The 25,548-nt window shown below is 38.3% G+C and overlaps 1 protein-coding gene across 1 annotated transcript in view; it reads right to left on the reverse strand.

Annotated features, from left to right (window-relative positions):
* ARHGAP24 (Rho GTPase activating protein 24) overlaps window positions 1-25,548 on the reverse strand; it is a 92,313-nt gene that overhangs the window by 54,637 nt on the left and 12,128 nt on the right. Inside the window, exon 3 of the mRNA XM_072622791.1 lies at window positions 16,930-17,017. Coding sequence (XP_072478892.1) covers window positions 16,930-17,017 — 88 coding nt within the window. The remainder of the gene's footprint in view (window positions 1-16,929; window positions 17,018-25,548) is intronic.

A 25,548-nucleotide genomic window follows, 5' to 3' on the forward strand; every position in this document is an offset into this window, starting at 1 on the left:
GAAGAAGGGTGATTTAAAAAAAAAAGTTCTATGGACTTCATATGCAAAATTTGTTACTTTTTGAGAAACAGTTGGTGCCAAGCTACTCCAGCCTATTGAAGGATACAACATAGTCACAGGAAAATTATCTGTCTGTCTCTCCATATATATGTATATATGTGTGTATGCATATATACATGTATATATATGTATGTGTGTGTATATGTGTGTGTGTATGTGTATGTGTATATATAACGACAGGGGGAGGGGGAGGAAGAAACTAAAGGCTAGGGTAATCAGAAAGGCCTCCTGAAATAAACAACACTTGAGCTTAGCCTTGCAGAGAGCTAGGATTTCTAAGAACCAGAGATAAGAAGGATGAGCACTCTAGAAATGAGGGAAAAACCTGTGCAAAGGGAAAGTCTTTAAATGCCAAACAGAAACTTATTTTGACATTGCCTCCAGTCTGGCCCCCGTACATAATGGAAAAGTGCCAGTAGTTTGATCATCTAGAACCACAATTTTAAAATTTCTAATTCTAAAAGGTCTTTCCCAGCCCCTCTTAATTCTAGTGCCTTTCCTCTGTTAATGATTTCTTATTTATGCTGCATATAGCTTGTTTTTATTTATTGGTTGGTATTCCTGGCCCATTAGATTGTGAACTCCTTAAAGAAAGGGACTGTCTCTTGCCTCTTTTTGTATCTCCTGTGCTTAGCACAGGTAGGCATTTAATAAATATTTATTACTTGATTGCTGATATAATTTGTTAGGAGAAAAACAGGCCATTCAAAGTGAATGGATCAATATATCTATCTTGGGTCACCTTATGCCTGCTACTGGGACAGCATGAGGAGCTGGGTGATTTGATGGATGGTAGAGGCAATTTCAAACCCTAGGAAGGAGGATGCTATCCTTCAAAGAAGCTGTAGAGGGCAGCATTGCTATGTAAATTGTTTGTGTTGCTCAGCCATCTCCCTGGTTAGTCAGTTTTCAGAGGTTTACTTTTCTGTGGGCTGGCCTTACAACGTTAATGTATGTGTTGGGGGAGAGGTACCATTTTTAAGGTTTTCTACATCACTTACAAAATTTTTACACATTTTGAAACATGAATGTTTTCTAAAATTTCCAATTAGTTTTCTACAAAATGTTAATTCCATTTGCACCACATTTCCAGTCCTGTTGATTAAATTCAACAAATATTTATTAAGTGCCAAATATAGTCAAAGTACTGAGGAAGATGCAAAGATAAATAAAAGCAGTGATCTTTCAAAGACATAGTATATATTCAGAATCTCATAGCACCATGACGGGAAAACTGCAAATGTTTTATAATGGATTTTACTGTTACAATCTTCAAGCATCTCTGTACTACTATAAGGGGATCCAAATGTAAAGAACTCTATGGCTTTGATTTTACTGTTCTAAATTTTACCAGTAACTGTCAATTTTCTAGCCTAGGTAACTAAGACAAATCAGCTTTTAGATTTGCCCACTTCTTGTTCACTGATTTAATAATTATAATTATATATTCATGTATAAGATTATGTTTGCATGAATGACATGAGGATAGCATATATCCTCAAATGTGGGATAAGATAAAGATGTGGTGTGATGTAGATGTAAAAGTTTTAAGCAACGAGATTGGATCGTTACCACTTGAAAACTAAGGCATTATTGGCTTTCAAATGTTTTTCACTGAGAAAATAAAGGACTCCTGATAACTGTAATTGTTTTAGTAGCTTTGAAACTTCTATACATAAGTCAGTGAAAAACAACAAAAAAGGCCAAGTAAAGACCACTTTCTGGGAGTGATATATTTAAATTTTTATCCTGAAGGTGACGAGAAACTACAGGATTTCTTTCAGCTCCATCTGAATATTCATAGATGTCTAGTCATACAAATGCCTAAATACACAGGCTTGAATATATCTTAGTAATTGCATTTGGATATGTTTTAGTAATTGTCTTTAGACTCAAGCCAGATTGAGGTTTTTACATATAGAATTGTTTTAGTTATCAAGAAACATTTATATTCTGATTTTTTTTTACTGAAAGTATAAAGAGGAAATAAATGTTACTTGTCTACTTCACAAATCAACTTAAACTATTGTACCTAGAGGTCCATACATTATATGTACATTATATGTACAAACCCTGAGAGAGGAGGGGGGAATACTTGTGGTCCTCAGAATGACCAGAAATAGAGTTCCCTGTCACACTACCTAAGTGGTCGGGAAGGGTTCAATGAAATTTTTTAAAGCATTAACTTGACCCTCTGGAAAACAAAGAATGACTCAGTAAAATGCTATGATTCTCCATAAGCAATATTTTAAAAATAATTTTACAAAGAAAGACAAAAAAAATCAGGAGCTTACATGTCCAAGGAGATACATGGACAGTAAATATAGAATTCAGTATTCCCTATTATTCATTCAATAGAAATTGCTGATTGCCCCAAGCAAATGACCACAAATCACTTCCCCTCCTTCTCTTAGTTGGACATAGGCTCATTAGACACAATACATAGGTCTTTACAATCACACGATCTAAAAGCATTTAGCTTTAAGAAAAGGTTTGTCTCAATTTGTTGAAGCTCACACATTAGATGGACTGGTAGTCCAAAACATTTCAGTATGTGAAAATACATTTTAAAGGATGTAAAATTAAAAAGAAGTCTGAGGTATGATTTAATTGCTTAGTTAAAAAGTCAGTTTTCAAATTAGCACAACATTGGAGAGATGCTCATAATAAAATAAGTTTTAATATTGTACCTAAATGTTTGCTAAAACTTCAAATCATAAAACTGTATCTTACTTTGTGAACTTTTCTTAAATGAGAATTTGATTCCCCCTTCTTTCGGTTTTAAGTCTCTCTCTCTCTCTCTCTCTCTCTCTCTCTCTCTCTCTCTCTCTCTCTCTCTCTCTCTCTGTCTCTCTCTGTCTCTCTCTCTCTCTCTCTCTCTCTCTCTCTCTCTCTCTCTCTCTCTCTCTCTCTCTCTCTCTCAACAAGAAACAGAAGGATGTATTTTGCAAAGTCAGGTCCTCAATGATACTTGTAAAGATTCTTCCCCTAGCTTATGGATAGCATTATCAATACCACATAGAGTCTACAGGTAAAGACTGAAAGAACAAATGGTATATGAAAACTGAAATTCTTTGATCTTTTATATAAGTTACAGGTAGCTTAATTTGATATTCTTCATATAGCTCTGATGTTTGTAGAGTTAACTCCATAAAGTATGAACTGACTTTCACCACATGAACAGCTTCTGGAAAACCAGTGGGATTAGGTTTTGTAAGCCCCACTAAAGTATACCACATCATATTACTAGCAGGTTTAAAGTAGTTTGGCACCTGGAAAGCAGACTTATTAGAAGCATCTCTGCAAATCTGCCCTAGAAATAAAGTCCATTCTAGGTACTGGATAAGTGAAGGTTAAATTGTAACTCAGCACAGTTTCAGGGAGGTTAATTTGGAACACAGCATGACTTTAGGGCGTAGTCTTATGTAATTCCTTAGCTCCCATCAAGAACGTACACACACGGACACCAGACCTAAATAGGTTGTTTCATCATTGTGATTGTCAGTATCACTGTTGCATCTAGGTCATGATAAACATACCAACAAAGAAACAATGGGATGATAGCTCTGAAAAACAGCTCTGTTGAAATAAGTTCTGAGAAATATCATGTATGAGGTTTTATATATATATATGCATATATATATATATAAGTTAATGCTCTGTTATTTACATTAAAAAAGAGTACCATTTTGAATTTCTCCTGTCGTCTCTGGCAGGCCACCTACATGCACTCATATACTCTGAATGGCTCCTGTTTTACCCTTTTTGATAGACTGTCATTTCAAGGCTTGTTTCCAGATAGGCTCATTTTTTTTTCCATTTCATTTATTTATTTATTTATTTTCAGTGTTCCACAATCACTACCATACAACCTAGATTTTCTTTCCCTCCCTCCTCCTCCTTCCCTGAGACAGCATAGAATTTTATATAGGTTCTACACTTACATTCCTATTAAATACATTTTCATCATAGTCATATTGTATAGAAGAATTAAAATGAATGGGAGAAATCATATAACAAACCAAAATGTAATACAAAAGAAAATGATCTGCTACAATCTGTGATTGAATTCCATAGTTCTTTCTCTGGATGTGGAAGGCATTTTGCCTTAAAAAACCATTGGGAATTTTTTAAGTCTTTCCATTGCAATGAAGTTCTAAGTCTACCAGAAAAAATCCTCACACACTGTGGTTGTTGCTGTGTGTAAAGGTCTGCTGGTTCTGCTCATTTCACTCAGCATCAGTTCACATAAGTCTTTCCAGATCTCTCTGAAGTCTTCCTGTTCATCATTTCTTATAGTGTAATAGTATTCCATTACATTCATATACCATAATTTACTCAGCCATTCCTCAATTGATGGGCATCCCCTTGATTTCCAGTTTTTGGTCACCACAAAGAGAGCTGCTATAAATATTTTTGCACATGTGGGACCCTTTCCCGTTTTTATGATCTCTCAGGGATACAACCCTAGAAGCAATATCGCTGGGTCAAAGGGTATGCACATTTTTGTAGCCCTTTCAGTATAGTTCCAAATTGCTCTCCAGGATGGCTGGATCAGCTCACAGCTCCACCAGCAATGAATTAGTGTTCCAACTCTCCCACATCTTCTCCAACATTTATCATCTTCCTCTTTTGTCATGTTAGCCAATATGATAGGTGTGATGTGGTATCTCAGAGTTGTTTTGCATCTGGTTTGCATCTCTCTAATCAATAGTGATGTAGAGCATTTTTTTCATGTGACTATAGATATCTTTAATTTCTTCCTCTGAAAACTCCCTGTTCATATTCTTTGACCATTTATCAATTGGGGAATGACTTGTATTCTTGTACATTTGACTCAGTTCTCTATATATTTTAGAAATGAGGCCTTTATCACAGACACTAGTTGAAAAATTCTTTCCCAGTTTTCTGCTTCCCTTCTAATCTTGGTTGCATTGGATTTGGTTGTGCAAAAACTTTTCAGTTTAATGTAATCAAAATTATCCATTTTGTACTTCATAATGCTTTCTATATCTTCTTTAGTCAAAAATTCTTCCCTTCTCCATAAATCTGATAAATACACTAATCCTTGTTCCACTAATTTGTTATAGTATCACTCTTTATACCCAGATCAGGTACCCATTTGAACTTTATTCTTGTGTACGATGTCAGGCATTGGTCTATGCCTAGTCAGATAGGCTCATTTCAACCTACCATCCAAATCCCATGTTTCCTCTGGAAATGTAAGTATCAAATAAAGGAGAGCACTACCTTTCCCTGTACCATTCTTTGGGATCTCCTGAACAAAAGTGTATCTGTATCAAGACAATGCATTGTCTTTCTTTACTTCTTCCTAACTCTCCTACTTCTGTTAAGGATACCACCATTTTACCAATCACCCAGTCTCACAACCCAAGGAACATGGACTCCTCATTCTTTCTCCCCCTCCCCCATATCTAGTCTGTTGCCAAATCCTATGGGTTCTGTCTTCACAACATCCTTCTCTCATCTGACACAGACACTACTCTGATCCAACCCCTCATTATCTCACACCTGGACTATTGCAATATCTTACTGGTTGAAGGTCCTGCCTCAAGTGTCTCCCCACTCCAGTCCTTCCCCTGTCAGCTACCAAAGTGATTTTCCTAAAATTCAGGTCTGACCATGTTACCTCCTTCTTAAAAAAACTCCAATGGCTCCTATCACCTCCAGAATAAAATATAAAATCCACTATATGGCATTCAAAGCCCTTTATAAATTGATCCTTTCTTACCTTTGTGATCTTCTAATAATGCTTGTTTTAAAAACATGAATGTTCCAACACTATTGATATATTAGGGAACAACTAGAGCCTAGTTTAAATTTGGAGTCTGGAAATTCTCAATTTCATCCTCTAGAAACAGCTAGAATGAAGTACCACTTCATAATAACTCACAAGCTACAACCTGCCTGATACCCACTTCAACAAACAAAATTCAGGTCTTTTATTCCAAGGCAAAGTGCCACACAGTTGCCTATAATTATATATCATTATGTGAAAAAGTGAAGTTGGGGGGTTAGTTTCATAGACACATCACATAATAGATTTTTTCTTTCTGTTCAAGGAGAAAAGAGCAAATGACCTTTAACTGGTTAAGTCAGACAGTTCTTTTGCCTAGCTTCCTGAGCAGCCATAGTTCACCTACTGTTCGGTATCCTTTCTTCTTTCATACTATGTATGTGACAAATCTAAACAAGTTAATATAAAAATCCTCCCTTAGAGTGCTAGAAGGTACCTCAAGAAGCCACTGAAGGAGGGAAATTAGCCATCTTGGACTCCTGACTAGATCTTTGTCAAACTACTTGCATTTGGAGAAGTTAAAATTTTTTAAATTAATAAAAGACAAGTATTCTCTTTCATTCTGAGTCATTCCATGGGATCTCACCATATAGATATTTCCTGAGCATTACTGAGGTGATATTCCTGGCTTCATTTTGGCATTTAAAATATCACTTATTTTATCTGTCTTATTTCCGTGGCATTTGGTCAGGCTACCACCTACCTGATAGGCCCAGAAGGAACAACAGTTTCTTTCTCCTCTTGTCAGATTTCTGGGAACCAGTACAGCTGCTTCAGATACTTTAGCTTCTGGATCAACTCCTCTGCAATATGGGATCTATGTATGTGAATGTGGATCCCACGATCTAGGAAACTCTCCAACAAGACGGCCCTAAAACATGTCTCTGACCCCTCAAATGGCAGGTGTAAGTAGTGCCTCTCTCCACCCAATGTTTTGCATGGGATAGAATGCAGGGTAGAATTATACACGTGTAAGGACACACCTTCCACGTGTAACAACTGCCAGATACTTATTAGTGGGCTACAGAGCCCCTCACATTGCAGCTACTGATGGGATGGCTAAATTCATGCCACTGGCCTGATCCGTTTCTCTTCTGTTAATAGAAAAGAAACACAAAGAAGAGATAGGAGAGATTACCAAGTTGATAGAGGTGGGCACGGGAAGCAAGCACACAGCACCAGCACTGGAGGTGCCTCAGAGTACCAGGGAGGAAAGGCCATGCAGATAGAGCAAAGGCAGGCCAATGGGGAGTCAGTCTAGAGCCTTTCTTACGTCCTGAAGGTGAGTAGTCCTGCCTTACTAGGAAAATCAAACAACCAGCAGAGTAAGCCAGCTGGAAAGTGATCTCCAATTAGCCTTTCATCTTTCCACAGCACTAAGATCATCAGACAGCGAATTGCAGCTGCAGGCCTCCTTTACTCCTAAACCCTGGGGTTGGGGGAAGAGACAGGCAGACAAAAAAGTGACTTGACAGGGGAAATACAAGCTTTTAAGGGCACTTTACCTTGGGAGGGGGGTGTTATAACGGGAAATTTTTATTTCCTTTTATTATTTGGGACTCAGGGCCATTCCTCCTGCAATTTTTGGTTAACTAAAAGACTTTTAAAATTAATTTAAATTGACAGAACCTGTCTCAGGGGATATAAAAATTTACTTAAGGTCTTGAGCTTTCCCTAGAGAAAAGGCCAGAGGAAGAATCTTAGCCATCCCTGATTCCTTGGCAACATGTAAATCCTCTTCCTCAATCAACCTATTTGTGAATCTTCTAAATGCAGTTTAATCTATAATCTGACTTAGTTTACCTATAGAGTTTGTTTCCTTAGGGGCTGGATGAGATTAGGACTCTGTTTAACTATGTGTATTTTATGACATTGAAGGAAGTATGGCATTATGGGATCATATACAAGATTGCGATATATAAATGAATGATTTTCTCTCTCTGAAGTAATTTTGCCTATAATTGGACTTTTGAGAATCCTAATCAGGTTACAGGTTTTCTCTGGAGCCCTAAACTTATGCTTGAGCATGATAATAAAATCTAAGTTTTTACCTCAAAAATTTCTGCATGGTGGTAAATATGTATTTGGTAGCAGTTACCCACTATGTGAGCTCAGAGAAGAGGTATTTCTCCCATAACAAAGTTGGCAGTTGCCATAAAGGGACAGGCAGTGAGGCTGAACACGCTTGAGTTTCCACTTTAAAAGTTCTCTGGTGTGTACCAAGGGTATATTTACTTTGGAGAAATTCTGAAGGAGAAAATTCAGCCAGGCCATAAAGACTGCATTTCAGAAAAAAAAGTTACAGAAAAGGAAGTTTGTTTTCTCTGTGCATCCTGTGTCCTTCTATGAATGTGTTAAAACTGTATCTTATTCTGGTCCTTCTGACCACCATCTCCCCTCCCCTCTTCTAGTCAGTACAGTAAATTTACAAGTAGCTGGTGTAAAGGGGCACTAGCAGGAAATAAGATTAAGTCTTTCTAATGCAACAGTTACACAGAGCATTGATCAGGCATCCACAACATGGAATTAGTGAGGAAGAACCAGAGATCACTTCCCTTTAAGCTCTAGGGCTCTACCAAAGGTAATGAGAGTCTTACAAAATCTTTATTGAAGGATTCCAAGAAGAATTGGCCCTGGGTTCCAACATGGATTTGTGAGGCATATGGATTTTTCTTTCTTTCTTCTGGAGAGTCAGCATTCTATAATGACTAGAGTACTAGAACTGGAATAAGAAAAACCCCAGGTTCCAATCTTATTTCTGATATTTGCTAGCTCTGTGATATGTGGTACAAGTGACTTAACCTGTCTTAACCTCAGTCTCCTGATCTATTAAAGAGGATTGGCTTAGATGGGCTCTAGAGTACCTTCTAGCTCTAAAAGAGCAAGAACTCATTAAAGAACTTGAATTGATGTTTTACTTCCTTTGTTTGTGGTTGAACAAAGTGATTGCTGTTCTGAGTCTGAATGACTCCTTTGTGAGAATCTTGTTTGTTTGTTTGTTTTAGTATTCTTTGTTGGCAAGATTTTTGATAAATGATCCCAAACAGAATCTTTTTAATCATCTCCACTTAACTGTTGTTCAAGGAACTACCTCCACTGACCCACCATGGGGCAGCACCAGTGCAGAATTCAAGAGGACTTGAATTCAAATCTCACCTCAGATACTTGACACTCATCAGCTGTGTGACCTTGGGCAAGTCACTTAACCCCAATTCCCTCATCCTGAGTCATCTCCAGTCATCCAGATGAATATCTGGTTACTGGACTCAGATGGCTCTGGAGAAGTAAGGCTGCATAACCCTTCCTCACTCAAAACAAAATCAAGTGCAAGTCTTGTCATTACTTCTCTGATGGCATGGTATTCTTTGACAATGAAGGATGAACACACACCTCCACTGAACTGATGTGGAAGAGCTGATCTGAATGATCTCTATTTTCTGTCCCCAAAAGAAAGTCTATGTTCTGAAGCCCTGGCAAGTCACCATAAACTCATAATGAATATTTCCCAAGAACCTGGTCCCTCCTCTGGGATGCCTCTGTTTTCTGATCTTAGATCAGTATTTTGACTCTAGAGAGGCCCAGCAGAGACTTCTTAGAAGTGACTAATGTGGTGGCAAGTCTGAGGGGCCCTATGGTCCTCCTGTCTTTTCCATACATTTATAAGAGGGGCTGTTCAGCTTTTTTTCTATTTCTTATGCTTTTGGACAATTGTGGAAAGTTACTTCATCTTCTATGGCCAAGCAAATGAAATGTGATGCAGTATGTGATCACTGGAGTCTTCTTCTAGCTAATCTGTACTGTCAGGAACTTTATTAAACAATAACAGAAATAGCTCATAGATATTTGAGAAGAGCTCAGTTACATGACTCCAGTCATGCCTGACTCTTTGTGACCCCATTTGGGGTTTTCTTGGCAAAGATACTAGAGTGGCTTGCCAATACAGCTCATTTTACAAATGAGGAAACTGAGGCAAACAGGGTTACATGAATAGATTTTACTTATCTTTATTTAGAATTTGAAATTTTTAAACTGAGTTATATTGTGTGCAGTCCTTCATTCCATAAAGATGAAAAACATAATCTCAGAATCCATTAACTAGTATCATTTAATAGCTGGGGCTTCTCAGACTGTTTTGTGGAGATTTCTGGGAAAAAGGCACCAGAAAGACTTGAATCAAGTCAGAGTCTGCCCTTATTCTTGGGAGGCATGTGTATGTTCCAGAGTCCAGCATAAGGTCAGGGCTTTGGGTTTGGGATTCTTGACAAAGCCCTTGGCAGGTTGCAGATGTGCTGTACTGATACACTGTCACAAACGGAAAATGCTGATTGGTAAAAGCACTCCCTCATCCCCCTTCCTGGACAACTCCCTGGCCTGCCCATTCCCTCCCTCCATCCCCCCAGATATACACGCCGCTCTCCAGAGCTTTCTTGACTCGAACTGCTCCCCATCAGGGAAGAGAGTCTAGACCAAGAGATCCAATTATTGCAGCATCTGGCCTGAGGGGATGGTTGCTGTTGTTACTGTTGCAGGTAGGTGGTGTAGTGGATACAGTGCCTGGCTGGGAGTCAGGAAGACTCATCTTCCTGAGTTCAAATCTGGCCTCAGATACTTATTAACTGAGTGACCCCGGGAAAGTCACTCAACCCTGTTTGCCTCAGTTCCTCATCTGTAAAGTGAGCAGGAAAAGAAAATGGAAAATCACTCCAGTATCTTTGCCAAGAAACCCCAGATGGGATCCTGAATAGTCTTTATAGAAAGAAAAGAAGACTAGCAGTCACCAGTCTTAATAGTAATATTGGCAGTGATGCAGAGGCTTGAGGAGATGCGTGAGTCTGGGTGGAAAGTGAGAAACACATCATCCTTCCGCCAGTGGTATGGCGAGGTGGCAAGGGAGAGACCATGATCCCTTTGGAGGCACTTTGTGATTACCCCAAGCCAGCTAAAGTTGTTTCACAGGACAGATGATAAAGAGATTGTTAGCTTAAAGTGAATCCAAAATCCCCCAGAAATACTGAAGATTAGCTTCTTGAGGAAAGTATCAGAAGTTCTGCCTGAGTGTTTTACATTCCTTTTTACAACTTCAGCGGGAAACTGGTTTTACCAAAAAAGCTGATCAAGTCGAAACAATTTCATCCCTAGTGGTACAGAAAGAAGCACTTCTGACTGCTGTGGGGGTCAAGAAATGTGAACCACAAACAATGCTCCAAAAGAACATACCTCCTATTGAACAAATTGCTGCCACTTCCTATCCTGTGCTATTGACCTGGGATCTTCTACTATCTATATCTCACGGTCACCAAAGACACAAGGCAGTCCCTATTGCCAGAGAGAGGCAGTCTCTTTTTAAAGGTCTTCTTGTTTAGTGATCAGGCAGAAAATAGTCATGTCATCTCAGCCACAAGAATGCTTCAGTTCTGAGTCACACATGACTTATACAAAAGTGCCCAAGATCTGAGCTAGCACACGTACAACTTTAAAAAGCCGGAAACTAGAAGGGCAATATTTTGCTAGTACCATCCAGTTCCTCCATCCTTTCTGCTTTTAGCTTTTTTCCTTGGTTCCACAAATTACCATTTGGCTCATCAGGATTCTCAGCCACTCAAAGGCTGTTAATACTGTGCAGCTTCTGCCTTTAATTCCTGTGGAGGACTTCAAGTGACTAATGAACATAAAAATCACTGAGAGATGTTCAAGAACTTCAAAAGCGTTTGGAGGTAGAGAGAGAGAGAGAGAGAGAGAGAGAGAGAGAGAGAGAGAGAGAGAGAGAGAGAGAGAGAGAGAGAGAGAGAGAGAGAGAGAGAGACAGAGAGAGACAGAGAGAGACAGAGAGACAGAGAGAGACAGAGAGAGAGAGACAGAGAGACAGAGAGAGAGACAGAGAGACAGAGAGAGAGACAGAGAGACAGAGAGAGAGAGACAGAGAGACAGAGAGACAGACAGAGAGAGAGAGAGACAGAGAAGTCCTATAGTTTTCTCCTTGAGTAGCCCCATCTTTAAACTAGCCTCCATTTTAGCATAAATAAGCAGGATCATCTTCTCTCTCGTTTTTTTAAAATTTCCCTCTATCCCAGTTCTTTTGCAAGTTCATCTTGCAGAGAAAGCACAGAAATGCTCTGCCCCATGATCCTTAGTCCAGCATAGACTTACAAGTCTTTACTCTCCCTCCTAAATCACAGACGGCTGCTGCACTTCCCAATACATCTCGATTCATGGTCAAGATCACTGACCCTCTTTTCATTTTTTGAACTGAAAAAAGTTTTTGGACATATTTTCCTCTTCCTTTGCATTCTTGCCCCACCCCCTCCAAAAAAACAAAAAAAGAGCAAAATGTCTGTAAGAATGTCCACAGTCAAACAAAACACCACATTGGCAATGTTATGTGTGTATATTTATATATTTAAATCTATCCATGTTTCTATTTATATATATATGTGTATGTGTGTGTATATACTCATACACATATGATAGTAATCATATATACATTATATATAGGTACGTCTCATGTTGCATTCTAAGTCTATGATGTCACTGTCAGTCAATAACACGCACGGAGATCATGTCATGGCTGGTCACTTCATTAATCAGTTAAGCCTTTCACAGTTGTTTGTGTTATGTTCTTATTAATGAATAAATTGTTCTGGTTTGGATCACTTCACTCTTCATGTGGTCATAGACTTCTTTTTTAAGTTTCTATAAAACTATTCCCTCTTTGTAGTGTTTTTTTTTCCTGTAATGAACAGAAATCTATTTTTTCTCCCTCCTACCTTCTATCCTAATTGGAAAAAAAGAAAAAGTCATTAGTGCAATTAAAATGTATTATATTTGCACTTGAAGATGGCATTAATTTGGTGTTTATTTTATTACTCTGAAATGAGTTGAGTCACTAGTTAATGATTAACACATCCTTTATAAGTTGACATTTCACCCCTGCACACAGACACACACATACACACACATACACATACACACGTATACACACACAAACACGCATATACATACATACACATATACGCACACACAAACACACATATACACACATATGCACATACGCACACATGCACATATGCACACATACACACATATATACATACACACACACATACATACCCACATATGCACACACACTCACACACATATACACACATACACATATACACACACACACTCTGTATCAGTTAGCTGCGTGTAGTCACACTGGTGGTGACTGTCCACCACAAACAGCTATGACAATCCCATTTGTGTGTGCCACAGCAGAGTGCAGCCTGAACACTGCAGGGTGCAGGGTTGCTTTGTTGCTATTTTTGTTGTTGCTGTTGCTTTTCAGGATTTGTTTGTTTGGTTTTGGGTTTGTTTTTGGTTTTTTTGCCCTTTTTTTTTCCCCGCTTACTCTGGGTTTCTAATATATGCAAACCATTTAGAGAATGTGAGTAGGCGTTCTTTATAGTAAGAAAACATACTTCTCAGCACAAAATTAGGTTTGTAGATGAATGGGGGAAAATTGTCAACATATTTGTAGAACCATAGTTTGGTTTTCTTTTCTTTTTCACTATTTGTTCTTTTTTCAAAAAACTGGAATATTTTTTTCCATACCCTGCCATTGAGATGCTTTTAAAAACCTAAAAATATCCCCCCCCCAAATTTATTTCCTTTTAAAAATGTTTAATTCTTAGGAAGTATAGTTTTAGAACTGTTCCTCTTTTCCAATGGCAGAGCAATATCAGCACAGCTAATTAGCATCTGGTAATTTCACAGGATACTTTGAAAACTCCAGGAAACCTAGAAGTCATGCAAAGACCGAACACTTACACAGGGTTTGATCACTTACTCAGGGTTTCACCCACATTAATAATTAACTGTCATGACAACTTTATAAAATAGGCAGGCAACTTAGAATCATTCTTCATTTACAGAGCAGAGAAACACGGAGACAATAAGTGAGCTGTAAAATGATAAAGTTGGACCAGACTATCTCTATGGTCCTTTTTGACTCAAACTTATAGGACAAATTATTTTCTTTTTTTAATTTAATTTTTAATTTATTGAATAAAGTTCTATAATATAGTATAACAAAAAGATGATTGTACGTGAAACTTCAAATCTACTATCAAACATATAACAAAATTATCATAGAAATTTCTTCTTTTTCTTTCCTCTCCCCCATCCCCCAAGAGGGCGATCATTAGACACACATAGGTATAGGTATATAAAATTATTTTATTCATACTTCTCTTAATCAGTTCTTTCTTTGGATGTAGATAGCATTGTTCTTCATATGTCCTTTATAGTTTTATTTTTCCCATAACATAGTACAGTAAAAAAGATGACTACACATGAAATGGCAAATCTACTATGCACAATTTACTATTGCTTTCAAATATCCAACAAAATTATCATGTAGATTTCTTTTTTTTTAATTCCCCCCAAGATGGCTGCCCTTAGATACAAACAGGTATATATGTGTGTGTGTGTGTGTGTGTGTGTACGTACATATACATATGTATATATCCATATATACACATACACAGGCTATATTACTTTCAAATCCACTGGAAGTTGATGGGATCTTATTTCTTTCTGTAACTGACATTGCTTAGGAATAGATCACGTAGCCTTCCTATTCCATTCATAATTAATAATAATACCAAAGAATCATGCTAATTCTTAAAATGAGAACCACATATTTAGGAAAAGTTTTCTGTCAAGGAGAGACAGTAGGTCTTTCCTACAGTTCTTTAGGGGTATGATTATCTGTGTTTACCTGTCTATATTTCACCAGATACTTAAGAAGAACATTGTTACTAAGCAAACTTAGAAAACTTGCCAGGAAGTTTCTAAACAAATGGCAGTTGTGTCTACTGCTGCTTGGAAGAGTTTCTTAGCACCACTGTTGTTCTGTAGCAGGCCTTAATTTTTAATCTCTCCCTTGAATGAACAAAAGGTTAGAGGCAGAACATGTTCATGGTGTAAGGAAGGGTTAAGCCACCAATACATTAGAGAATGGAGGGAAAAAAGAAGAGGAAAGATCATTTTGTAGAAAAGGGAGCACATCAAGAGAAAGAAAATCACTAGGCAGAAAAAACAGTTCCTGATAATTAAGCACAGAATCTGAGAGTTAGAAAGCACCTGATTGGTCACCTAGTCCAACCCATATGTAGAAGGAATTCCCTTTATCATGTGCTCTACAAGTGGCCAGCCAACATCTGCTTGAAGGCCTCTAAGGAAGGATCACCACCATCTCCCACGGCAGGCCATCTCAAGATCACATTAGGTGTTGGACTGCCCAATCACACTACTGATTCACATTGAGACTGAAGTCCTCTAAAACCCCCAGGTCCTTCTCAAACAACTGCAATCTCTCCAGACAAAAAATTCCAAAAATCTTTGGCTCCACCTGAGTCAAGTGTGTGACTCAAGAAATAATGCAGTTTGGGGATATATTATGAGAGGCCTAGGGTCTAGAAGTAAGAGAGTGATAGTCTCATTGTCTTCTGTCCTTGTGAACGCGGTGTTTATTGGTGTGTGCCACCATTTAGGAAGGACATCGATACAGAGAAGGGCAGGCAGGGTTCTGCAAGGACTTGAGTAAAGAAAGTGGAAACGTTTAACGTAGGGAAGAGAAAATTCGGGGTGGGGGTGGGGTGGGCTCTGGGTGCAAATATTTAAAGATCATTCAAATATTTGAAGAATATGGAAGAAATGTTAGACTTGTTTGTTTGGAATAGTAATGGCTTGAAATTGCAAGGAGGAAAATTAAATTTAATCAAAGGAAAAGAAAAACTTCCTAAGAATTACAAGCATCCAGAAGTAAACCTGGTTGCCTCAGCAGGTAACACAATCTCCCTTACTGGAAGTCTTCAAATGAAAGAAAGACACTTAAGTGTCTGCCTTCTTTTGGGAAATAATATAACAGAGATTCTTTTTCAGGTATAGGTTGGCCTAGACAACCACTGGGGTCCTTGAAAACTTTGAAATGTCACGTTTCTGTAATTTTAGTATTCTGTGAACTTAGCACCACTCCATGTGGTTTAGTGAAGATGACTGGAGACTTGTGGCTAGAACATCTGAGAGGTTCACATCTGAGCTTTGCTACTTTCTGTTTCTACGACCTTAGGCAGATCACTCAACCTCTGTGAATCTCAGTCTTATAGGTTATTTCAAGGAAATGTGAGCTATTAATATCCATAGACGATAGTTTATTATTTATTTAAACCAACAGAAGATTCACAGTAAATATAAATAAATATAGACGGAGGTGTTTCACAAAATAAATAAAAATACAATACAACACAGATAATGTTAATTTGTGACTTTCTAAGTCACTATACCAATGCAGGGATCTGTTTCCATTTGAGTTTGATACCACTGACCTAGAACATCTAGAACCAACATCTAGAATCCAGTATTCATATCCTCACCTTTTTCTTTATATAACTAGAGCAGCTCAGCTGAAATGAATGAAGATGTTTAGAGTCTGGACAGTGAAATGGGAATCATGTATATGGTGAGTGATGTTAGAGACTTCTGGAAGAATGAATGTCTCTCAAAAGAATTAAGCACAGAATCTGATGATCTGGAAAGAACTTCCTGAACTCAACTAATCCAAATACTTTGAGAGTAGAATTGAAACATACAACAGGAGCGGCCTATGGTGAGCTTGGTCTCCTCTGAGACATAACACATAGGAGCCAACAGCATGGTAAGCTTGCTCCCCAGAGCCTGTGCAAACTACCTTGTCAACGTTCACTTCTCACCAGCATTGCCAAAATAATAGATGTTTCCAATCTTCCCTAAAGATCGAAGCTAAACACCCATGCCCTGCCTACAAGATGTCTGGCATCAGCTCTGCTTACAAATGAGAAATCAGAATTTTTGTATTCATCTTATTCTGTCTTTAAAAAGTATGTGTATCAAAACACAAACCAAACTCTTCTTATTTCTACCCCTTTTTCCTTTTAAAATAGAACCATTAATCATCCAAAGCCTCTATTCTAGCTGAATATCTGTGATCTTTACCAACATAACAGGGAAGAATTTAATGAAAAGTATCTTACCTGGAACCACTTCAAAAAGGAACTGTCCTGGGCTCTCTTCATTGTACGGATGCTCTATAACTTTCTTCCCAGGAAGCAAAATGCTACCCTGAGGAAATAAATGACAAAAACACGAATCATTATAATGGATATTCCAGTGTCTTCTTTGCCTCTACAGCATATTTCAGCAGCCAATCTACCCACTGTGTCCAGTTGAATGAAAGTCAGTTAGTCGAGCGAGATGGACAGATTGATCAATCTCTTGATCAGTAGATAGATAGAAATGAAACAGGTACATAAGCTATAGCCAAACTGGCTTACATTTATCTCTGTGTCGTTCAGTGTCCTCAAATCATTACCTTTTAAATATAATCTTACAAAAATTGGTCATCTAGGATGACACTCTGTCACTCTCCTTCAGGCCTCAAAGACAGGAGTCTGCCTTTACCTCTTTCTCTTTCTTGCCTCTTTCCCCCTCTCTGAGGGTAAGATTATTTTGACATATTGCAGATATAACCTACAGTCTAGCCCCATCCTCATCCCAAGGATATGGGCCCACACAGACTAGGTTCAATTTGGAAGTTGACCCCAGACATCTTGTTTCTCTTTTTGGATCATTGACAGCTAATGTTACTCCAGGAAAATCTTCAAAAATAAATTTTCATGGTACAGCTCATGTCTATATTTCCCCTAATTTGGACAACAGGGGCCCCAGCTCTTGAGCAATGCATGCAGGACATGGGAAAATATTTTATTCCACAGAAAATGAATAAAATACAGCTTACAAACAGATACAGAAAAAAACATAAAGCATTCCTGAAGAAAAAAGAACTTGAGGTTGTTATTAAAATAACCCTTTGACATTCTGGGGAGTCCTTCTTTCTAGTTCAGTGCAAGTCATGATCCTGAAACTTAGACTTTTCCCAAAACCAAAAAGGACGTCAGGGCTGCTGAACAGAGACATTCTCACAGGACCTGATAAGTAATTTATAATAATAGAAAGGAAGGGGTAGCAAGGTCCAGCTCTATTACCCACCCACCTCCAGCCTCAGGCCCAAGTGTAGGCCAGTCAGCTGATGGAACCCCAAAGTACTATCAACTCCTGAATGTAAGAAATTACACAAATTCAGCAGCAGCTAGGTAATTCTTCAGCTATTAGGGGTACAATGGTGATCCACTCTCTCTAGGACTTTGAGAAGATAGATCGGCTTCCACAGTAACTTTACCAACACCTTGTCCTTCTTCAGACAGCATACCATTGAAAGAATTCCCCTCTAGAAGAGTGATGCCTAAACTCTAAAACTCAAGCTAAGTTGGTTCACACATGCTTGATTTTGTCATGTGTTTTCTCAATGTCCCCGGTTGATTATGAACTGACAAGTCCACTCTTTAGCTCTCCAGCCCTTCCACAATGACTAGAAGATGTGGATGGGCATATGGAACTCCCATGAGCAAATGGCTACAAGTTTCTCATGTCTTCTCTACTACAAATACTTGGTGGGATAGTCCTTCAGGTTTTCCAGAGGCTCATCCATCAGTTGAATGACTTTATGGATATTACTGGTCAACCCTGATTGCAAGGATGAAAGAAGTTTTAGATAAGAAACACAGGAGAAAAATTAAAACTAAGACCTAAAGATAAAAAACAATGTAATAGCCCCTTGAGGGAATGATTGAATAGGATAAAACAAAGACAAGAAACTCCAGGTTTCTCTCCTTGCCCCTCTCTGGAAGGACCAAGTCCAGGATCTGAACAATCTGGTCCTTGTGAAGGTGATACAGAATCTTTGTAGCTCACAGTGGATATCTAGACGTAAGGAAGGGAAGATCTTTGTCAGCACCAGGGCTACAGTTCTGATGATGACACTTCCTGAACACTCACCAATCCTCCGAACTTCCTGGTACCACTGCCCCCTAAGTGTCCCCTGGTATACCTCCCCTTTCTCCTCCCTGGAAGCTCCATGAAGAGAAGGGGGAAGACAGGCCTTGAAAGGATTGTCCCCTTCTTCTGTTGGGGATCAGTAGACACTTTAGCTTCTCCCTTGTTGTCAGAAAGTAAACTACCTCCCAAAATTACCACCCAAGGCAGCTGATGGTCCAGCAGACAGAGTGTTGGGCCTGGAGTCAAGAAGACCTGAGTTTATATCCAACTGTGTGACACTGGGACAGTCACATAATCTCTGTCTGCCTCAACTGTAAAATGGGGATAATATTAGGACCTAGATCCCAGGGTTGTTATGAAGGTAAAATTACATAATTTTTGTAAAGCACTTAGCACAGTGCATGGCATATAGAAGGTGCCAGTAAATAAGTATTTATTTATTCTTTCCTTTCCACAGGGGATCCACCCAAAGTGCCAATTTTTTTCTAGGTCAAGTATTATTAACTTTTTAGTGTTATGGGCCCTTTGGGATTCTCATAAACCCCCTTTTTAAAAAATGCATAAAATACACAAAGTATAGAAAAGAATCAAATTATGTTGAAATAAAATGTAATTTTTTTCCTACCTAAGTTCATTCTAACTGCCTGGCCATCCTACCTCTTTTTTACATCACTTTGATGATATTTTTGGTGATTCTGAAGTGTAATTCTTTGGTGACAATAAACTGCAGCATACTTACGCCCACCATCCACCCTCCATTGCCCTTTGAGTGACTAACAACTTTAATTCTTTGGAGACTTTGGAATTCCATGATTTGCAACTATACAACATCAGCCAAAGAATAAGATGGTAAATACATGGGCCTTTGTTTCAGGGAGACATGGGAGGTCATTCAAAGCACTGTAAAATTTCCCAAAGGCAAACTATTCTCCTCTTCCTGTTTAGTTTCGGTTGGGTTCACTGTGGCTCTCCCTTATCTGTCTAAGCTACATTAACTGACAGACCAGCTGCATGGGTTAGACATGCAGCTACATAGTTAGATGTTGTCTAGAGTCTAGAGACCATAGGTATTATGGACAACAAACATTTATTAACCTCCGGAAGAGTGGTAAATATCTTTGATGGACATTTTTCTCCTTGTGTTACACTTCACTTGGTATCAATCGTCAGAAAGTCACAGATGTACAGAGTAATTTTAACATTTTTCAAGGAAATCTTATAGATTATATATTATATTATAGATTAATGTAAGCATTAAAGACTCTGATTGAAGAAAAGTCTTTAAAGAGGCCGCATATGCTATTGAACCAAATTATTTTTTTTTTAGGTAACAGCAAAAAGTTCAGTGGAATAATGTGTTTTATGCATTTTTTGTCAGTTGTTTAGCTGTAAAGATATACTCTGCTTTGGACTATCTTTGGTAAAAGCTCACCTGTTCCTTTTTCATGTTTTCATAAAGCATGCCTTCTATATGTGCATAGCTAATTTTCATTCTTTAAACTGTATCAGCAAGTAGGCATGTGAGTCAGTAGTTACTGATATTTTCTTGTATCACCTTTGAAATAAAAAATAAGATCTGTAGTTTTTTTCAAGCATTTTGTGTCCATTATTTCAAATAATTTGGAAACTGATCCTTCAAAAGTGTATTGTCCCCAGTACAAAAGATTACATATTCTTAGGGTAGACTAACTGTTCCTTCCATCTTTGCTTTCTTTGTTGCTGTTTCTATTTCCCCATATGCTACCTTTGGGATTATGATGGCATAGTACAAGCGTAGAGGCTCCACTGTAACTGATGGAAAAAAAAAGTTATAAAAATCTTTCAAGTATCTTGAGAAATAAACCTTCACTTTTCTCCAAATTGTGTTTCATCCTCCGATACAAATGCCCTCTGTGTATTCTTGGTGTTAGTCTAACCAGTCTTCCTGGCTTTGTTGTCTTTAATGATGCCTCTACTTCATTCAAAAAGTAAAATGATGAGAATAACGATGCCATAGTCCTTAAAAATGGTGGCTCCGCTGTTGATGACACAGAAAATAATTTCTTATTGAAATGTGAATATTTTCCATGTTTCAATTGTTTGTTGCCCTTCTTCTAATCTCATTTTCAGATGTTCTTAACTTTGCGAAAGCACGCTATTCTTCTGACATTTGCAAATATTTAAAAAGTATTATTTTAATTTCCTGGTCTAAAGTCTTTGGCTTAAATCTGAGTCAGAAAAATCATGAATCTTTCTTCAGTTGTCAATTTTGAGGAAACAATGTGCCACATCAAAAACTTCTTGCTTCATTCTTAAGGAAGGCCTAACTAGAGTCTAAAGGAATCATTAGTTCAGGAATGATTCTTCTCTGGGACTGATTATGGCAATGATCAGACTAGAAGCAAGAGCTTCCTTTGATTAGAAAGTCCTTTTTCAATCATATCTCAGTCTCCAAGTGTTTATATTTCTCATTTTCTTAGTTTTATTCTCTTTGGTCATAAAACCTCTAAGAGGTACTTCTCATGCCTTGGCTTTGACCTCTCCAGCAAGGGAGGTGCCTGTTCGGTGCCCCTGAAATTGAATTTGTTTACATGTATATTTCTCTAGTTTTTCATAAAGATCTTTTGTTGCTTCTCTAAAATTACTGCCACACAAAAGGGTCACCACTTCACAGTTGACAAGTCCTGGGTCCTCAGAGCTATGCCAAAGTTCCAATTTCTTGTCAAAACTATCCAAAATCCTACCTGAAAGCTGTTTATACACATATTTTAGATGTTTATAATAAAACAAAATTCTTATTTTTACTCCCATTAGGTATTGAATGTTTATCCATAACAATGACATCATGTATCATTTAAAAATCAGTGTGAATCTCTTCCTTTAGGTAAAAACACTTTCTGTGCTCTTTTCATCATTAACTGCTCCTTTATGAAAAAGGCCTTAAAAAGACAGTTGACCTTAGACAAACATCCTCATCCAGGCTGGCATTAGACATAAGAAGTCAGCTCAAGGAGCCTCTGACTAGCAGCAGAAAATGGCCTTTCTGTCTAGAGTCCTCTCTTTTCATGGCAAAGAGAGAGAGAGAGATACTGGAGGATCAATATACACCTTTCCCCAACTAGTAGCAGGAAAGAAGGTGGACATCCCTGAGGGGCAAATTTGGTTGTCTCACCAATCATTGACCTTATTGGCACAGTAAATACCCTCATCAATCATTATCTTTCTGAAGGTGGGGGGGAGGGAGGTACTCAAAAGGCCTGGGCACCCAGCCAGATGGAGGATACCATACAAGCTTGAACTTTGCCTCCTTACTCCCCCTCTTTCTGCTTGTTTTTTTTTCCCTCCCAGAATTCACCGATCAAAGTAATACAACACCAGCAATGTTAGTATTGGTGGATTCGAAGGAAGCATTTCATTTCCACAGTGAGTCCAATGTAGGGTTTCACAAAGTTTTGTTTTTTTTTTTTTTTGCTCACTTGGCAGGGGAGGAGTGCAGGGAAAGGAGGTGGTGGTGGTAAAGGGTAGGGGTGGGAGTGGTACTGAGGGTGAGCCACTGGCAGGTGCAAAGCAAGGACCAAAATTATTGGATAGTTTTGAGTACAACTCCCACGTAAATACAGAGCAATTTTTTTCCAGTGGGTAAAAAGTTCACTCAACAAAACTGAGACTGACATCAAATGAACTCCTGATGACAATAAGTAAGAGCGTAGAAATGAATTAAATTGCGTGTGCAAAGTCAAATGTCAGTAAGTTTATGTTGAAACTTGATACGGGCATGATTTATGACTTACATGCAGGTACATGAACACTCTGCACAGTTCATACTTGACCAACAACCTCCTAGATCAAGAATCATGAGTGAGGAGCTATATAAAGTGTTTTAAGACGTAACAAAAGCAACCAACTTTATTAAAAGTTGATTTATTACATTCTTGAATTTCTGCTTTGATGAATGCCTCCTAAACGCTCATTAAGTAAGTTTGCTTGACACATTCAACCTCCTGCTGCAATTAAGAAAAAATTAAAATTAGACAAATGGAATTCACCACTAGACTCCTTCCTTATCTGAAGCTGAACAAATCATAGTAACTGTGCTGGACACCGACAAAAACAAGAATGAACTGGAAATTTCCCCCATTCCAATTGTGCCATATTACAGTTATCCCTCCTACATCATGACTTTCCCATTGTGGTTTCAACATATCATGACTTGGAGAAAGAAATTAAATAGGAATTTGGGGAAAGTTTTGCAAAAGCCACAGACAACACAGAAAGGCCAGCAGAGGTCACGGAAAAAGTTTAGAAACTCAGAAATGCATAAAATATCTGTATAGTATTATATAAAACCAACCCAGATTCTACAATAAGGTATTGTAAATACCCCATTAATGAAAAAGAAAAAATTCAGACTTCCCTGGTACAAAGGGAAGACCAAAAAATTTTATGCAATTTTTCAGACTGTGGGGGCACTGTGCCCCTAAAACCTCCACGAGATGGAAGGGATAACTGTACTTTCAGTTTCTAACATATATCTCTATATGCCCTTGCTCTTTTCTGGCTTCATCATCATCATCTTCATCACTGACAGCATTTATACAGTGCCTACACACATGCAAAGTGACATATTAAACACTATTATAATTTTTATTTCATTTGATCCTCACAATAACCCTGGAAGGTAGGTGCTAATATTATCCCTGTTTTGTAGATAAGGAAATTGAGCCAAAGAGAAGTTAAATCATTAGCTCAAGATCAACAGTTAGTGTCTGAAGTCAATCAAGAAACTTACTATGTGCCAGGTACTGTGCTAAGTGCAGAGAATAGAAAGAAAAGTAAAAATTAGCCCCTTGTCCTCAAGTAGCTCACACTGTAATAGTGAGGCAGCATGTATATAAGTTTGTGTATGCTTCTATCCATCCATCCATCTATCTATCCATCTATCTATCTATCTATCATCTATCTATCTATCTATCTATCTATCTATCTATCTATCTATCTATCTATCTATCTATCTATCTATCTATCTATCTATCCATCCATCCATCCATCCATCCATCCATCCATCCATCCATCCATCCATCCATCCATCTATCTATCTATCTATCTATCTATCTATCTATCTATCTATCTATCTATCTATCTATCTATCTATCTATCTATCAATATATACACACAAACACAGACATATACACACACCCATTTGTGTGTGTGTGTATATGCACCTACTGTAATGTTAATGGGATTTAAGATCTTCCCCTCCTGTAATAGGGCTCACTTAGAGCTCATTAAGGGAAGCTTGCTTAGGCGAGGCTTACTTGTAGGAAGGCTTTCACACCTTTTGTCAATTTCTAATTAGGCACCGAGTCAAGAAGATTGTGATGCCTTCTGGCTCTGAGAAGTGTATATAATCTCTGGTATTTTGCTTTGGGGGGCTCACTTATGAGAAGGGCCTTGTGATTATCTGGCGGAGACTCTAAGTAGCCATAGGTTCAGACCTTCCCCCCCAACTGCTCAGATGTAAAAGGCTCTCCTGATCCAGTGGTGTATATAAAGTATGTAGCAATCTTGCTTTGATTCAGGAAGTCAGAGACATGTCTGTTGGTCTTTATGCTAATTTCTCTGCTTGTATTTTCTCTGTTTGTATTTGACTTTTCCCCTGAACTAGAGAATGTAATTAAAGAAAATGTTGACCCTTTAAAAGTCGCTTTCCTTTAAGAAAAGCAGATCCAAGAACCTGTGCTAGCAGGTCATCATGCTAACCTTCAAGAGGAAGGCATCAGTCATGGGATTTTAAGAGAAGAAGATGAGGGGGGAGAGCATTGGAGTCATGAGGGATAGAGATGGGAGGTAGAGTATTTCCTTGTTCTGCATGAGTAATGACAAGTAAGCCCCTTGTGCTTGTTGTTTGTCCATGGGTCGAAGAGGACCAATGACATAAGGAGGGAGATTTCTCGACTTACAAGTGAACTGGATTTAAGTGAGGCAGGGCTGTGTAAAGTCACCTGCCTCACTCTCTCCTCCAAAATCATTGAAGTCCAGTGGCGAGATAAGAATCAAGATAACTGATGATGACCCCTCAAGTAAACCAGTATAGTTAGACTAAAGTATACATGAAGGGGATAATGTTAATAAGGCCAGAAAGATAGGAAAGGATAAGTTTGTAGAGAAGTTTAAATGCCAAGCAGAAGAGTTCATTCATTACTTACAAGTAATGGGTCGCTGCTGGAGTTTTATTGAGTCAGTTGGTAACCTGGTCCAAATTGTGATTTAGGAAAATCACTTAGGTGGCTTATGTGGAAGAGGGACCAACAGGAAAATGCTCTAAACAAGGATATTATTTAGGTATTGCAGTAGTTCAGGGAAGAAATGGTGAAAGGCAATACTAATTTGATTGCTGTGTGAGTGGAGAGAATGGGATATATATGAGAGATATCGGCAGTGAACTGAATGTAGAGGGTGAGGGAGAGTGGGGAGTCACAGAGGACCCTGAGGAACCCAACCTAAAGACCTGAACATATAGTGATGGCCTGGGCAGTGATTAGTAAGTTTGCAAAAAGGAAGGTTTGGGGGAAAAGATAATTTCTGTTTTGGTCCTGTTGAGTTTGAGATTCCACTAAGATATAAGGTTCTAACAGATAGTTGGTGAAGTGGGATTAGAGCTCAGAAAAGAGAATGGAGCTGGATCTACAGATCCCAGAATCATTTGCATAGAAATGGTCAATGAAACCAGGGGAGCTGATGATATAATATATAAGATACAGATTATATAAAAAGATCTA

Source organism: Notamacropus eugenii, chromosome 7 (assembly GCF_028372415.1).
Source record: "Notamacropus eugenii isolate mMacEug1 chromosome 7, mMacEug1.pri_v2, whole genome shotgun sequence".
NCBI lineage: Eukaryota > Metazoa > Chordata > Mammalia > Diprotodontia > Macropodidae > Notamacropus > Notamacropus eugenii.